The sequence below is a fragment of the Pagrus major genome, chromosome 23, assembly GCF_040436345.1.
Source record: "Pagrus major chromosome 23, Pma_NU_1.0".
Lineage (NCBI taxonomy): Eukaryota > Metazoa > Chordata > Actinopteri > Spariformes > Sparidae > Pagrus > Pagrus major.
The window spans coordinates 3921432-3938603 of NC_133237.1; the positions used below are offsets into that span (position 1 = coordinate 3921432).

At 40.6% G+C, this 17172-nt stretch overlaps 1 protein-coding gene across 1 annotated transcript; it reads left to right on the forward strand.

Moving 5' to 3' along the window:
- The first annotated feature begins 3096 nt into the window (after positions 1-3096).
- On the forward strand, positions 3097-9928 carry pyya (peptide YYa). The gene is made up of 4 exons (XM_073494533.1): positions 3097-3146; positions 6431-6618; positions 9404-9484; positions 9595-9928. The coding sequence occupies exons 2-4, from the start codon at positions 6431-6433 to the stop codon at positions 9617-9619; spliced, it is 294 nt and encodes a 97-aa protein (XP_073350634.1). The 5' UTR covers positions 3097-3146; the 3' UTR covers positions 9620-9928.
- Positions 9929-17172: the final 7244 nt, after the last annotated feature.

A 17172-nucleotide genomic window follows, 5' to 3' on the forward strand; every position in this document is an offset into this window, starting at 1 on the left:
ACTTCCAAAACAACATGACCGTTACAGTCCTCCAGTGAAAAGTGTATTGGACCTTCATTGTACGCTCACAGTTCGGTTAGGTCTTGGCTTCAAATAAATGGGTTACTTATGTAACTTAAGTTAGGAACATACATGCGAGACTTTAGTTACGTAATGTACAGAACGTGTTTTCACTAAGTTCAATTAACTCACCGTTGACTCTTGGTTTCACATTGGATGGCGGTTTTCTGGGTTAAAGTCTTTCTTGCTCTTTGTACTATTTCAACTGGCTTCCTCCTTTGCTGTCATAATAATTACTACGGCCACTAGAGAACACTAACGAGAAACATAAATGTGGGTCGTAATAGATTTCTTTCACAGTATGATCATTTTTCTGATGAGAAAATTATCCGTTTATTATTTCTCCTTTCCATTGGAAGACTACAGGACAGGAGTCCATGTGGCTGCACCCAGACCCTGTGGAGAGAGCTGGGCAGTTGGTAGGGATGCCAAGTAACCCACCTTGATCCAACCCAATCTCCAGAATATATGTTGGCAATGTACTTTTCTGCAAACCACAGATATGTTGAAACTTAACATTTCATGTTCAATATTCAATTTCATGTTGTGACATCACAAAGATCATGTTTAGGCTTAAAGTACCTAGTTCTCTCACATCATGAACAGTGGTTTCTGGCACCTGGCCAACTCCCAACATGACAGTCAGGTCATATGCTGTACATGTAATATGAACATGTTATGATGCGTATTGTAGAAATGTTCATTTGATATGTATGACAAGAACAGATGCCAAAATTTTGTTCTAGCAAATGGGCTGGTTGAACAATCTCTAAGCCCTCAGGATGGGCCCAATCCATTAGGGACTCAGAGCCTCAATTAGATACAGCAGATTAACTTTACTGTCATTACCTCTGCCGAGGAGGTTGTGTTTTCACTCGAGCCCCTTTGTTTGATTGATTGATTGTTGGTTGGTTGGTCGGTTTCCATGAAACTTGGAAGGAGTATGGGTCTCAGCCCAAAAGAGATCAACTTTTGGTGAGGATCTGGATTAAGGGACGCATCCAGGAATTTTTTGTGTTACTAACATGGCGTTTTTCCACATTTTCAAGGAATAATGCATGGATCTTGATGGAAAAAAATCATGTCTATTTAAGTGGCTCATATCTTTGAGTGAGTGGACTTTGTGGTGGATCCTAGATCTGTTGATCTTAAATTAAGGCAAAGCAGTAATAGGTTTACATTTTTGAGTGATACAGGGCTATGAAATTTGATATTGGGGTAGGCTTGAATGACTTCAAGAGGACTGTTGGTCCTTGGCAGAGGTATGAGTTCTACTGAATGCCGTGCCATTCATTCCATTTTTCGTGTTAGCCAGGTGAACATCACAAATTCGACCCATTTGGCACCAAATGTGGCCTTGAGCTGCAGATATAGACCGGACATGCAGCTGTTGTAGGACAATCAGTGCAGCAAAACACTGATGTCATAATATGAAAGAGCAAACTCACAGGGGAGAGGGGGTGACACAGGAGGTAGATACCTGAGGAAGGCTGGATAGAAACGTCATGTACCAAACCATAGCACGTATGTGTTTGTGCGTCAACGCTTTGGACAGCTAAGACTCTGCGTCATCACACTTCATTATTCACCCTGGTGCAGCTACTTTCCAATGAAATGCCTCCATGGCTGTCTCAGAATGCTGTATTAAGAGCAGAGCTCCACCTAGTGGCAGGAATCAGACCAGCTTGGTGCACCCTGTTCAATCGTCTTTAAATAAGTCTGCACAGTGTTGAGTGTACCAGAGTAAATATATGTAACTAGGACCAATATGTGTATTTTTCAGCTGTTAACCAAAAATTACCTGCTTCTCATGACCGATACGGACAAGATACATTTTTGTATTTTAGAAAAAGGCTGACCTGCAGTGTGTGTGCACTTGAGGGCAAGAAAGGCTCACATGTAGTGAGCAAAGATGGATGATTACATTTTCCATATCCATCTTCTTGTTGTTGTTCTTCTTCTTCTACTTCTTCTTCTTCTTCTTCTTCTACTTCTTCTCTGTGTTTATTGGTGGATCATAAACCAACTTTCAAGGTGCAAACAGCCACTTACTGTTTCAGTGTTTGTAGATGCTGCCCTTGTTAAGTCAACTAAAGCATCTAATTATCAGTTCTTTTCTCTGCCAGAATACTGATAAATAGCCGATGTATACATTTCTCAATATCTGGCTGATAATCTATCTGTCCATTATATATCTTGCATCCATAGGTGTAACCTGGACATAATTATGTTACAACTTTATATTCTTAGAATCATACTGTACAGCACTTATAAGCAATAGCTAATATCTCCACACGTCAATCTAATCCAATCAAAATTACATCCATTTTCTTCTAAAAAGACACATAGTCCCAGCTGATCATACAATTAGTCAGTTTCATCAGTTTATTCCACACAGCTGCTGCCCTCTGTATCCCTCTGACGGTGTTGCCCCAAATCACGACATTTCAGCAAATGCAGACAAACAAGCAGTAGACCATCTGAAGGAGAAAATTGGATAAAAAAGTGATACTTTGATTTTAATGATTTTCCATGTTGCCTTTTCTCCTCCTTTCTTATTCAGGAGGTCGTGATGCTGCTCCAGATGCTTTACGAGCGACGGTGCCTGATAGCTGGAACGAAGTTGGGGAAGCAGGATGCGAATGAACACAGTAAACATTTTTTTTCTCCACTGATGCAGAGTGTCAGGGCCCAAAATGTCATCTGTTGACTCCATCAAATACACAAGACTGACTGACTGCGTGATCGGCGCGTTCGTAATGTCTCCATCACCATCACCATCACCATCTGACGCATGTGGCCTGTTCACACACAGCTTTTTTGGCTTCACACACACACGCACACACACACGCGTATACACACACGCGCGCACGACAGCATACACGCGCGCACCACGGTGTAGCCCCTCCCTCCTCCGGTGCTGCTAAACTATATAAATCACCTCTGTCGGAGTTTGGAAGCAAAGTGCACCGACCTGCAGAAGACAAACTGAGCCAAGTGAAGAGACGAAAACAAGCCCTGACGGCACAGACAGAAACCACCTGTGTCCCCCGACTTCTACCTGTTGCCTCCAAAGTCTTCTTAAAGTAAGTTCTCACTCTTATTCATTTACGGATTTTAAACATTCGTTTACGCATTTTTAACATGTTCACTGGGATGAGTTAGGTGCATTTGATTTCAAAACGAGTAATACATTTTAATGGACTGTAATGCAGACAACGATGAGGCGAGTAGATGGCATTTTTACATGTTATAGTTCATTTATTTATTTTTAAAAAAATCTTTTTCATTATCATTTTTGAAAATACACGCAGACCGAACAGAAGGCAGTTTTCAACTTTAGTCATCAGTTCTTTCCTAATAAAAGCCTCACTGTGACGAAATGTTTGGATCAGCCAATGCCGTTTCTGTCTTCAACTGTTTGCACATAGGTCGAGAAGAAAGAAGTTCCTGTCATATTATTTCACCATCGACCCTTAAAAGCTCTAATCCAGACTTGTCAGACAAAGTTAAAGTTAAATAAATCGCAAAATCAATAGCCTTGATACATGACAAAGACTTAAGAAGATGGTTAATGTAAGGAGGTATGAAAAAAAATCACAGCAGACGTCTTTTGACTTACAAATGCTATAGTAACTTACTATAGTGCTGCCTGTGCGTAAAACTTCAGCTGATCGCCGAGGTGAGGTGATGCTGCGTTGCGTTCAGCACCACGGAGAGCGCCGCCATGGCACAGATTTGAGCAAGTCCTGACAGTCGCTGCTTTTTGCATAATATTGGCACGACATTACAGACACACAAAGTAGTTGACTTGCTCGTTTAAGGAGTGATTTACCAGTTAGGGGAGGGCACTCAGATGCCACTTTTCGTGCTTCAAACATCACAGGCAGAAGTAGAAAAAAGCGCAGAGAGAAGCTGGAGGTTTCTCTGCAACCAGTGCGTTTTGCGCGCATCTGAAGTGCTCTTCAGGATGCTGGATTTAGGCACTGAAGCGTAATGATGGGATGAGGTCAGAGCGGAAATGTATTCTTTGCTAAATTAACTTTTCATCTAATTTGTGAGTTAGGAATTTCTTTGTGCGAGCTTTTTGCAAAACTTGTTTAACTAAGTACGCTCTTAAAAAGTGATGGGGACATTAGAGCGCAGTGATCTGCTGCTAATCACAGCCAGGGTTCATCTGTTGAACAACTGCGGCTGTATTTGTTACTGCCTAAAGCTTTTCAAAATAAAAGGGGGAATATAGGCCTATTTATGCACTTACCATAAACTCAACAAACCTAACAATATTGACCTTCGCTATGGGCTGAGCTCCCCAAACTGGTACAATTCCGTATTGCTCTGACCTGACTGCTGAATTCTGAAAATTTAGAGCAAAAGGAAAAAATAAAACAGCCAACAATGGCGTAGTTATGCTCTAAAAAACAAACAACAACAATAATGCATAGATAGGCTATATCCTGCAGGTGGACAGTGAGAAGGCAAATATTAAAGGTCCAATTTGTAAGATAGTTGATTGTTGAGTTCCCAAATCGTCAAATACTGACATTTTGGGTTTGTTCAGTCGGGCTGGCCACCAACCTAAAGCGTCAGCCCATTTGACAAGTAGGGAATGAGACTAGATAATGAACTGTCTTACAAATTGGACATTTAAATGGTCAAAACGTTAGAGTAATATCACAAAATTAAGTTGTTACGCTTAAAGAGTTGTTGTTCAGTTGAATGTGTTGTCTAGTCTGCCTGACTGATTGATCCGCTAACTGACAGAATGTTAAAAATGAGCAAATTGCCCACTGGTTGTAGTTTTTTTTAATTAAAGTTTATGAATGTTTTATAATGGGGATTGTTTAATTGAAAGAGAGACACTCTGGGCTCGGCGCAGTTCCAGAGTTCCAGACCGCAGTTTCATTTTCACGCCCAGCGCCCACGTTGCGTAAGCAAATGTACTTGGTCTCAGGGTGAGGTGTGGTCAGGCGCACTGATGGCACACTGCTATCTTGAGGCAGCAGAAAGCGCGAAATGCGCATGTTAATGTAGAGATACACATATGGTTTCTGATGGAGGATCGCTGCATGTAATTTCATTAATATTTTCCCCATTAAGGTGACGTTTAATTTCACCTCTGTCATCCCACCCGTTATTGTTCAGGTTAATAATTTTAAATGACCCGTCCCGTCTGATCCACGGACTGAGAATCGCGCACACACACAGGGACACGCAGCAGCGCTCCTCCTCCTCCTCCTCCTCCTCCTCCTCCTTTAAACCTCATTATATTTTTTCATATGCAGTCAAACAGAGTTATTGATGTGACAGATGATTGATGAAACAGTGGGGCAGAGGGTTCAGCAGCCGAGGACCACATCCCTTTCATCAGCTAAGACCAGTGCCACCGTTAAATATGTGCCAGGTCCTGGCGCACCTGGCTCTTAAAGGGAATGGAAGACGACACTGGGGTTGGTTTGATTTATGTTCCGCCCAAAACACACCCATGACTAATTCAGAGTATAAATACAACCCTTTTGCGCAGTGCGCCTCACTTTGCGCCCAGATTATCCGCCCTTTAACTAGCAAAATGGACTTGGACACGCCCTAAACGCACTAGCCTCGCGCTTTAGACCATGCGCCAGAGACCATCTGAACAGGGCCCTCTATCTCACTTGTCAACGCAACTAAGATAGATGAATATTTAGTTCCTTAACTAGTCTTAATAATAGTAGTAGTAGTAGCCTTAAAACTCACATAAAAGAAAAATAGAAGTGCCTCTTAATACACTTTAATAGAAATGAAGCTTCATAATAACCATCAAGCCCACAGCCTCCCTGATGATGTGTGAAATTAGTTTCCTCAGCTGCAGGCGATCCATTCTTCTCTTCTCCTTCAGGTACAAAACAACAGTCAGCCAGGGGAATCTGAGAATAAGTCTATCTACAGTCTGAAGAGGGTTTTTCTTCTTAACATCAGACATATTGACTTGTTGAGCTGCTCCTCAGCCAACTGAACCAGAGTAGACATCTTCTGGGAAAACAAGTGACACCATTTTTCTACCATGTGCTCCTATGGGGAGGTTCGACATGCACCAAACATGTTTCTCATTAGAGAAGAACTCTCAATTTCCTTTAAAGATTTTTAAGGTGTCACGGGATTCATTCAATCAAAAAGCTGTGATAGGAGGTGGATTTTATTTACTAAGACCAATGATACAATGGGAAATAGGAGTTAGGACCACAATTAACACAATCAACTATTATATAAAAAAAAACCCATTAAAAAATCAAATGCATTTATTTTTTTAGAGAAACCCAAACTGGTCCTCCTGATTATTGTATTGGACTCTCAGCTTCCATAACCCCCACATCTTGCTCACCTGTTACAGATGGCTGTGATGCTGAAGCCATGGACGGTGCTGGTGGCCGTAGTGCTGTGTGTGCTGGTGTGTCTGGGAACACTGGCTGATGCCTACCCCCCCAAACCTGAGAACCCCGGTGACGATGCTCCACCCGAAGAGCTGGCCAAGTACTACACTGCCCTGAGACACTACATCAATCTGATCACCAGGCAAAGGTATTAACACACACAATCATGTATTCCTGTACAGTCCTCCACGTCTTATGTGCTGTATTCAAGTCATTACAACGACTGAATTCTATGAGTATCCCACTCATACTGGAGCCTACAGATCTGCAGATGTGTGATGCCCCCCCACTCCCACCCCCCAAACCCTTCGCCTGCACACACGAGCTCTGTAGATTAGATTACTGGCCACTTTCCAAAACCTCCAGGCCTTGAAATCAACGGGTCCAGAGCAATAATCGGCACGGATGGACCCAAGAAAGAATACCAAATCCAGTTAGCGGGGCCTGAGCCGAGGCCTGCTGCTTTCAGGTATAAAAGTCAATGAGGAATTGTCAGAAGGCATATTTTTTGATTTGAAGCAGTCTGAGCTCATCTGTTCATACTCATGAAAACCAAATAGGTCATTGATATTTAGATAGTTGGTTTAAAGAAGACTCCTAATGCTGTAGAGTCGATCTGTTTCAAGTTAAAAGTTTTTACATTTAAATGGCAGTTGCAGATGGAGACGTGATAGGAGAATTCATAGGGGTGTGGAGGTTTTTCTGTATCAAATAAAATGCTGGGGAATGTGATGGCTGTGTGCTTCAGGCTGGGAGCTCAAGATAAAATTGAAGGATCTAGGCTGTCAGGGGCCTTTGGGCGTAAGCAGTTCATAGCATTGTATTACTGGACAAATAAACTGGATATGTATTATAATTTACATTATACAATTAGTTTATTTTCTTGGCGGATTCTAGTATTTTTACACCACAATTCACTATGTACCAACAGAATTTCCACTGCTTTCACACTTTCTAAAGGCGCTTAAAATGGTTTCAGCGCTTAACTTCAACTAACAGTTCAACTGCTTCCCATTCAACATCTCACATCTGAACAATTTTCCAAAATCTAAACGATTGAGGAGGCATTCCATGCTCCTTTAGTTTTCAGTACACCTAAATATTCTGAAGAATATTTTCGCATTTTCAAGTTTCCAAATGATTTCTTAGGAAGTTTTCCTGGAAAGAACTTTGTAAAATGTTACTAATTACTAAAAAAAAATGGCAACGGAGTTCAGAGACATTTTCATTTTTTCTTGAAAGTACTGCTGCATTTGAATAAAACAAGTAAGAATTTATTTTTAAAAAAAATTAAAAATCAAACTATTTAAAACTATATCAGAGATTTTTTAGAATTTCTTTAGCAACCAACTTTGTGCATCTTATATTTTTTCTTTACATTTGATTCACAGAGGTGGCATCAGATTAAAACAACCAAACAGCCTTTTTGATAATACTCAGGTCTTTTAACCAGACTTAACGCTGTTCATTCCAGAATCCTCAAAGAGAAAAGAGAACAACAAACTTTGCTTAATTTGTACGATGAACCCAAATTAGCAATATATATATTTATATATACATAGACATTTTACATCCTGGGTTACATCCTGATGTGTTGCACTGTGTGACAGCTGAGGCCAAGCATGTGAGCTGCTTGATTGCTTTCCTAAAGGGAAAGAAATACACACACACACACACACACACACACACACACACCTCCCTGTGTGTGTAATGAAGCATAAGATGAGGAGTCATGGGGGAGGTGGAACAGGTGGTTGATGGGAAAACAGAGGAAGTGCGGGTCGCGCAGCAGGAGTTGTGTTGAATAGCGCTGTTTCATGCACACACACACACACACATTACCAAACAAGTGTAAAACGGCTCTGTGATTTTACATTTGCGGCTCTCTTGGAGCCCTGATTTCCTTATCAAGACAATCATAAGACTAACCTCTTGGAAATGACACCCTCTGACAAAGAGCAATATTTCAACACATACACACACACTTGCATGCACAGTCTGAATCTGCCTGTGAAATTCAAGGAACAAAGTGAGGGCAAGTGAACCAATACATTAAAGGCAGATAGATGGGGAAAGAGGGCACAGACAATCGACAAAGAGAGATGAGAAGGGAAAAACACATTTGTCTCAGATGTCTCAGAATAAACTGTGAACTAACATGACCACCAATAGCAAAGATTTTAAAAGAGGACAGTGGTATCCTCTGAGAAACGGGAGGAAGTGAGTTGGAAAAAGAAGTCTTGATTTTGAAAAACAGTGTTGCTTTAAAGGTTCACTATGTAGATTAAGGAAGAAATTTTAAGAGGAGGAAAGTCTTCACATATTGATTTTCATGACTGAATAAACTAAATAAACAAACTGCCCTTAAAGGACAACATAAGTTCACACTGTTCTGCATTTTTACGTTAGCAGGACCCTTCTAAGTAGCTACCACCGTCTAACAGTGTTCTGGGGATCTTATTGACAATGTTAATCAGCACTGAACAGAAAGTACAGCAGAGGTATAGGTATCATTGGTACCCATATACTGAGCTTTCATGATATTGGTGAGCTGAGGTGAGTGCTAAGGTATCTGCTGCCATACTACCAGACTACAGAACAGTTTCTCCTGTACTGTGGGCACCAAACAACCGATGTCAACCTCATGGTGGCCTACTGTAGATGAAAAGTTAGGGTCACCAAAGTCAACAGACTTCATCCTTGGGGTATCATGAACGTCAAAATTTTGTGCGAATTTAAGATTGTGATTGTGGAGTGTTGAGGATGGTTTCAGGAGTCTCAGCGCCTGACGTACGAAGCTGCTCCATAGTCTGGTGGTGTGGCAGCGGATACTTGTGTACCTTTTGCCAGACAGCAGCGGGGTGAACAGACAGTGTTTTCTTATGTTTTGCCACTAGCATGGCTAAAAACTGATCTCCTTATCCTTCTCCCAGGTATGGAAAGCGTTCAGCTCAGGAGGATGTGGTTGCAGAGCTGCTGTTTGGTGGCGACAGCAACAGAGACCAGAGATCAAGGTAAACCCCTTATACTTAAGCTGCAGGAGTTATGTGACCTGTAATGAACACATATGAATGTTAATCATTTGTACACTCAATCACACATTCTTCCTTGTGTCCTTCCGCAGATATGATGACTCCTATATGTGGTGAATCCTCCACACCACCCCTCCCCCATCATCGGGCATTCCCTCTGGGTGCTTCCCACAATGCACCCAGAGGGGCCGACATGTGCCTCTCACCTCCAACCCCCTGAACCCAACCCCCAAACAGTGACCATCACTGACCGGACCACAAGCTCTCTCTGTCTCTCTTGTTGCTTTCTCATTCCAACAAAATTGTACATAATTTATTATTGAAATAAAATATATATATATGAGATCAGAGCTACTAATCAGAAGGTGGAACTGTGTCTGTGTGTGTGTGTGAGCGTTAATCTCCCTCTACTGTCCAACACTATTAAGAGCAGGAAGTCCTTGTGTTACTGTTGCTACTGTAAAAAGTGACATCAGAATAAATGAATAAAATCTTTTCTGTGTGATACTATTTTTTTTTTTTTTTGATGAATCAGAATATTTTGGGGGATTCTTGTAATGTTGCTGTAAGTGTGAAGAGGTTACCTGTTTACATACTAATTAAATCTTGAGTGGGATTAAAAAAAAAAATTAAATAATTAACTTGAGCTAAAAAAAAATGCATCTATGGCTGTTCACACAGCATTATAATATTAATTTATCTTATTTTATTTTTTTTTACTGACAATAACAAATCCAACGAAAAGACCAAAATCAACAATGAGCCCGATTACATGACCACAATAATCCAATAACTGGGAATAATCAGTGTGTTTATATGCACTTAAGTAATGCAATAATTGAGAAAAGAAAAAACAGGTTTACATGATTCAGTCAAATAGTTGGATTTCTTTCCAAGTACATGACGTAGAACTGTTTTTTCACCTACTGGATGTGCGTTAGGAGCAGGGACTGGTGGGAGAGAGTTGTTAGTCATAATGCTGATGACATCTAATAACAGATTCCCTCCACATGATGCTTATTAACTCTCTCACTGGTTTCTAGTGTACTGTACATACCAGATCACACAAGAATCATCAGCTCCTGTTTAAACTGCAGACTGTTCTCATGGTTCTCATTTGTTCCCTTTTTCATAGCATTCTTCAACAAATTATGCTTTTTAAAGCTGATGGGAACCAAATGGGACATTTCAAAAAATGATGGGAACATGTCACCAGTTTAAATGACACCTCTGTTGACCAGACAAATATTGAATATAAATGAGGAGAAAAAAACACCAGGTGTTGCAGCTGTATCTACATTGTCTAATGGCATGCAGTGTTTTTGCATTACAGTGCAAGACTGTAAATGTGTTTGTTAAGAATTCATCAGCATTTGAGGTTTGAGGCTCATGATTATTGTTGGAAGGACTGGCAGCCTGCACAGGGAACTAACAATGCATTTCTCATAGTGACCCATCAGTTTGCAGATGTTCTTCAGGAACTGGGTTGTTTCCAGGACATGTAAGAAAAAGGAGTCTCTTCTTCCAGAACAAACAATAGGAAAAGCTGTGAGGGTTTAGGACAGACATTAGAAGGGGAGACTGATGGTAAGATCAGTTCCAGTATGTTTAGCCTCATTACAGTATGTTTACTCATTATAGCCAATGAAGAGACGTTGGTTGTAATCAGAAACCACACACGTTTAGATTACTATTGGTGTGAGACAGAAGCTGGCATCCTCAAAGACCAGTCATTCCCAAATGTAAGAATACTGTGGCCACTTTAAAATCAGAAAATCTTTATCTATAGTAATATTACATTAACTATAGCAAATATTTAATCATAGATATGTTATGGTAATTTAAAATTTACTTACAAAATTGAAAATTAAAACTTTTTATTATTAATTGTGAATTACCTGTTTTGGCCCACCTGCAGTACCTGCATAGCCCAACCAGTAGGCTGCATCTTTGGGAATCCCCCTGTTAGACCACAGTTGAGACCAGCTTGCTGGTTATAGTAAAGTAACATAACATTAGTCACATCAGATTTATCAGATTTAAATCCCAGGCCACTGCAGCAAGGACACAGTCTCTGTACATGGTGCATAAACTCTACCAACGGAGCTATATCAGGGGAAAAATTGCAATAATCTAAACAATAAATAAAAATAAAAATATTACCTAATTATTATTACTATATTGTGATGTTGAGCTGTTTTTGTGCATTAACCTGAGATTTTGCCACATCATCACGCATTACAGAAAATAAAATCCTCATTTTACTAGTACCCTAGAATTACCCTGTTGTTCCCAAAATATTACTCCAGTTTTTTAATTTTTTATTAATTAATCAATTCATTCATTCATTCATTTACCTTTATTAATACCCATCACTATTCAATCCATCGAAACACCACAGCGGACACACCAGTCCACTCAGTTTAGGTGTAATTCACACATCTCTCCACTGCATGCTGCTGCTGCAGCACTGGTTCCCCATATGGTAGACCCATGTACAGCATCCCTTCAACTACAGGGCTGCACAAGAGCTGGATTTTTATCCTCAGTTTCCCTGCTCTTTTTTTAGGGTTTAGGGTCAACAGACAACACTCAGTTGTCAGTTCATAGAAATGGAGCACACATGACAGAAAAGAAAGACAAAAAAAGTTTTTTTTGCCTCACACAAAGAGCGTCTCAGAGACTCAGGGTTGCAGTTAGCCCACTGCTTTCACTCCTTACAGTTCAGTTTGGTTTCTGTGCTACAGCTGCCACAGTTTCAGCTCCTGTTAATTAAATTGCTCGTTTCAATTCAATCAAAAACATCGCACTGGCCCTTTAAAATGATACTGAGTACTGCATCGATAGATGTCAAGGTCCCAGAAATATGTAGAATTTAACCGGAAATGTGCTGGATCTGCCTTCAAAGCTAAGTTTACATGTAAAACCTGTTCAGCTCCTACTTCCTACTGACCGCCTTCATACGGCACATGGTAAAGTAATGACAACAATACTAGTTTAACATTCGTTCTTCATCGAAACGTAATACATATTTGCTGAAAAAAAAGTTAAGTAAGTTTTACTTTGAAAATATCCCGGAATTCATGTGCAGTTTCCTGTTGACTTGACGCTGTCGCTGACGCTTCAAAGAAGCCAGACGACAACAAGGAGTGCACGAGACATCATCACAGACAGCGGGAAGATTGTCTCATTGTGTTAAAGGTAGGCGAATGGCTTTTTATTCAACGTTTACATGGTATATTGGCTTTATTCGCGTCTCTTACACTTACAGTTACTGTTGAGCACAGGGACGTTTAATTATATCGGATGAGCATCTTGTGCTTCTTTCTCCTTTTTCGCCTCCCCCTGAGGTTCGTTCGCCGACTGAATTGACAAAAGGTGGAGTACAGCTAGCTACTGAAGCTAGTGAAAGTGTGTTTGTGTGTTAGCATGTTGGTTCTCCATCAGCCTTTGTGTGCCATATGCTTTGTTATATGTGACCCCTGAGGCTAATTAAGACCCCTCTGCGTGTGTGTGCGCACCGTGGGCTATTGTGTGTGTGTTGGTGAGGGACACACTTGAGTACAGTGGGATAACAGTAATACAGGGTTAATAAAGAGAAGAGACTATGAAACACAGTCACAACACTGCTGGTGGGGTTCAGCTGACGTCAAAGGAACCGTGACCACGGACCTGACACCTCCCACTCTCAGACACACACGCACACACACACACACACACACACACACACACACACACACACACAAGCGAGCATGGATACGTTAACATCACTGGGAGATGGAATGAAAAGCTACATTTTATTTTCTTAATTTATTTGTGTTGGTACAACTGAGCAGATGGATTGATGGTGGGAGGCGGAAGGAGGAGGAGCATAGATGCAGAATGGTGGGGGGGTAAATAAGGCAGTAATGGAAGGAAGGGATGGTGTCAGGAAACGGGGAGGAGAGGAGGGAGGGAACAGTAAGGGGCATCTGAGCAAGGGAAAACAGAAAAGAGTAGAGAGGGTGATGATGGGGCAATGGGGGAAGTTGATTCTGATGAGAGGAGGAGGAGCAAGGTGAGGAGGAAGAGGGAGACAGTGGGTAGCAGATGGAGTTCACAGCAGTGTGAGATCAGTAATTAGTATGAGCAGGCCTATGTTTGGCTGTTCTTTGTAGCTGCGCAAGGTTTTTTATTTATTTATTTATTTTTACTCTATTTCTCTCCAAATATTCTGTATATCGGTTTCACCAGCAGTGAGTTGCTCATTTGTTTACTTACTTGAGTCCTCATCAGCTGTTAGTTGTTCACTAGAACATTTCCATGTAATTATTCAAATCAAAATGATGTGAAAATAGTATTTCATGCATATATGCATACACATACTGTACACTGCACAGTAGGCCTCTCATCTGGAACATTAACAGCAGTGCTGCAACATGCACATCGCAAACAAATCTGCAATTAAGATATGCAATAAAGAACAGTTCACTTTCCTATTATATTTTTGTCATAATTAAAAAAACAAACTGGCAGTATACAACTTATTTTCTTTAACTTACCATTCTGAAGTAGTGTAGTGGCTGTAGAAAAATGACGCAATCCACTTATAGATTGGTCCCCTGTTAACTATGCCTTTACCATGCTATTCGGCCAAAGAAAGCACTGCGCAACCAAACAGGAAGTTTTCCCAGGACTAACTGGAATAACTGTGGAAACTACAAAAGATAAAGAATCCTGCTGATGGAGGAGGAAAAAGGGAGAGTGATAGAATTTGAGGTGAAACCAGAGTAAACAGACATTCAGTCGATGCAGAGTGCGCCAGTGTTGTGTCCAGGTCTGTTTCTATGCTGATATATGTGTTTCCCCTGACCGCAGGGTTTGAGATGGTTCAAAGACACCATTCTTTCTACTTGATCAGTAATATCCCTTTCACAGTGGACAAGAAATTCACTAAAGCCTGTTTAAATCTGGATTTGTTCTTAAATTCACTGCATTCACTCCACTCTACACTGCAGAGTCACTCTGCAATAGTCATGGTTCAGCTCAAGCTTCAGTCGGCTGCGATGAAAACATAACAACTGGGGTGACATGCCCCTCTTCAGGCGCGATGCCACGACTTTTGTTGGAGTTAAGGTTGTTGGCTTGTTAATACTTGTCCATCCAGCTCTGTTCAAGCAGCGCTTGAACATTGTTCAGTCAGTGCTGAGTTTGAGAGAGAGACTTGAGTAAAAGATATTTAAAAAGTAACCACCTTTAGAGGCTGTGATGCCTGGTCGGTACTGTACATGTGCAACTCTCTACAGAGATTAGAATGAAGGGAGATGTTATACTATACCAACTTCTGTTATCAGCTCTGGAAAAAACAATGTGTATGATTCAGAATTGTATTGGTTAGGACTTTTTAAAACAAGTTTTCAATGTGTTCTTGTCTGATGAGGTATATGATCTGCTGCTTTCTACTATTCCTTTTTTCCCGGCGCATTCGTGATGACGAACGTGACACAGAGTAGTAAAGTAACAGAGTAAGAGTGGTATAAGTAACAAAACCTGCCTATGTATTAATACAACCAGGTGTTTTAATCTGACTTTTAGCACTGAGATTGGAGTTTCAGGGTGATTATTTTCTGGTTTATTTCCTCCTTTATGACTGAGAATGTCATCTTGGGCTTTAGGAGACACTGATTTTCACCATTTTCTTTCATTTTACAGACCAAAAAAATGGATCAATTAATAGATACAATAACTGACAGATTGATGGGCAATCAAAAGAAGTTGAAAATAGTTGCAGCCCTACCCAAGAGTTTAGGTTCTGTACCCTAAATTTTGACTTTGAGTCATTAAATCCAGATTTCCTCTAAATAACCTAGTTAGCTTGGTTTTTAGATTTTTTTGTCCTCTTAAGCTTTTCTTTTAACACCATCCTCTCTTCCGCTCTCTCCTGCAGCTCTTGCAGCTCCTGGTGTTGTGTAATGCCTACTCCAGCATAAGCATCAGTGTGTGTGTGTGTGTTTGTGTGCGTGTGCGTGTGCGTGAAATAGGCAGGTTTCCATGGCAGCCATGAGCTGTGGCAGCAGCTTTGTCACAGCAACACGCTGAGATAGATAGATAGATAGATAGATAGATAGATAGATAGATAGATAGATAGATAGATAGATAGATAAGGCTGCAGACATAAAGGGGATTTATTTCATATATAGTTAAAGGGTTAGTATGCCTCTTTGTTCTCCTCTCTCTTCCCAAATTTTGCCATTGAATGTTGTCATGGCAATGTATAGATTAGTTACGCCCACATTCCCCACCCCTCTCTCTCCCCTTTCCTCTCCCTTTCCTTCCCTCTTCATTTGTACTTCTCTCCTGCTCTTTCGGTATGGCTGCTCAATTCCAGATCGACAGAGAGCTGCCCTTCTTTACTGATGTCACCTACTGCCGTGTGTGTGCATGTTTGTTGTTGTGAGAACAGGAGGAGTTTGCCGTAGGACGATAATATTAAACATGCACACACACACACACACTGCCAGCTGGCTGTAGCTTCATTAATACAGACACGAGAGCCGTACCGATCTTCTCACCTAACTCTCTGCAAGAAAGTGAAAAAGTGTCTTTCCAAAAATGATTTTTTTCAGGTGATTCTGATAACTGATAAATACCTGCTTCGCAAAGCCGATATTGATAATATAAATTTCCCAATATTGGACCAATAATTTATCAGGCTGATATATATCATGCTTTCCTAATTTAAACGTTTGGTTATGTTACGACTGCGATTCTAAATTAAAAATGGATTGAAATATGCTTTCAATTTCGATCATCGCTTTTTGGCGAATATTACTTAAACATGCCAAACCTGCAAAAAGCCACCAGGATCAAGTCAAGCTGTCATTGTAAAATACCCCTACCCTTATCTTTTTAAAGACTTTGAAAATGTAAATGACAGTTGTCAGGGCATAAAACCAATGATCAGAAGATCGTAATGATTCCAGATGTGAGTCTAAATATTGCATAGCCGTTTGCAGTGAGAAACATCTTTTCAGCGACCCTGCAAAAGATAAGCTGTCAGAGATAATGGATGGATTGTGGTTGGGCATATGGAAATGTCCACAGTGAACCATCACAGTGGACAATATAATCGACAGTGTAAAACTTTGGCTCCCATCACCAGCAAAAACAGCAGGCCAGTCAACTTTCACATCCCAAGCGTCTGACATCATTTCTGTGCCAGGTTTAAAAGTGTCTTTGTCTCTGCAAAGATGTTCAGCCTCTGAAGCTTTAAACTAAGTTAGCTAACTAGCTATTATTATTTTCTATATAAAAAGAAAATAATAAATGAAACATTGAGACTTAACGTGCATCACAGTGACAAGCAGTGACAGCTTCTTTTTATTATCTTTGGCCTTAAAGTATCCGCTGGTTCATCAGCCCAATCCTACTCTACAACTGCATGTTAATGGAGGAGTTTTGACAATATGTTGTTTAATATAGTTTGAAAACCCTGTATATTGAAAATGTCACTTACAGTACTTAGCTGCTAAAACTAAAAACCTCACTTTCAAATCTCCTGTTTTTTGGACTCACTGTAAAAGATGGACTATCTTCTCTATCCCCCCCCCCTCTCTTTCTCTCTCTCTCTCTCTCTCTCTCTCTCTCTCTCTCTCTCTCTCTCTCTCTCTCAGATTGACTGAAGCTCTACC

Bases quoted from the DNA above. Each gene is read 5' to 3' on its own strand.
- pyya (XM_073494533.1), top strand. From the start codon at position 6,431: ATGGCTGTGATGCTGAAGCCATGGACGGTGCTGGTGGCCGTAGTGCTG. The intron at 6,619-9,403 runs GTATTAACACAC...TCCTTCTCCCAG, and splicing joins AATCTGATCACCAGGCAAAG to GTATGGAAAGCGTTCAGCTC. The intron at 9,485-9,594 runs GTAAACCCCTTA...GTCCTTCCGCAG, and splicing joins AACAGAGACCAGAGATCAAG to ATATGATGACTCCTATATGT.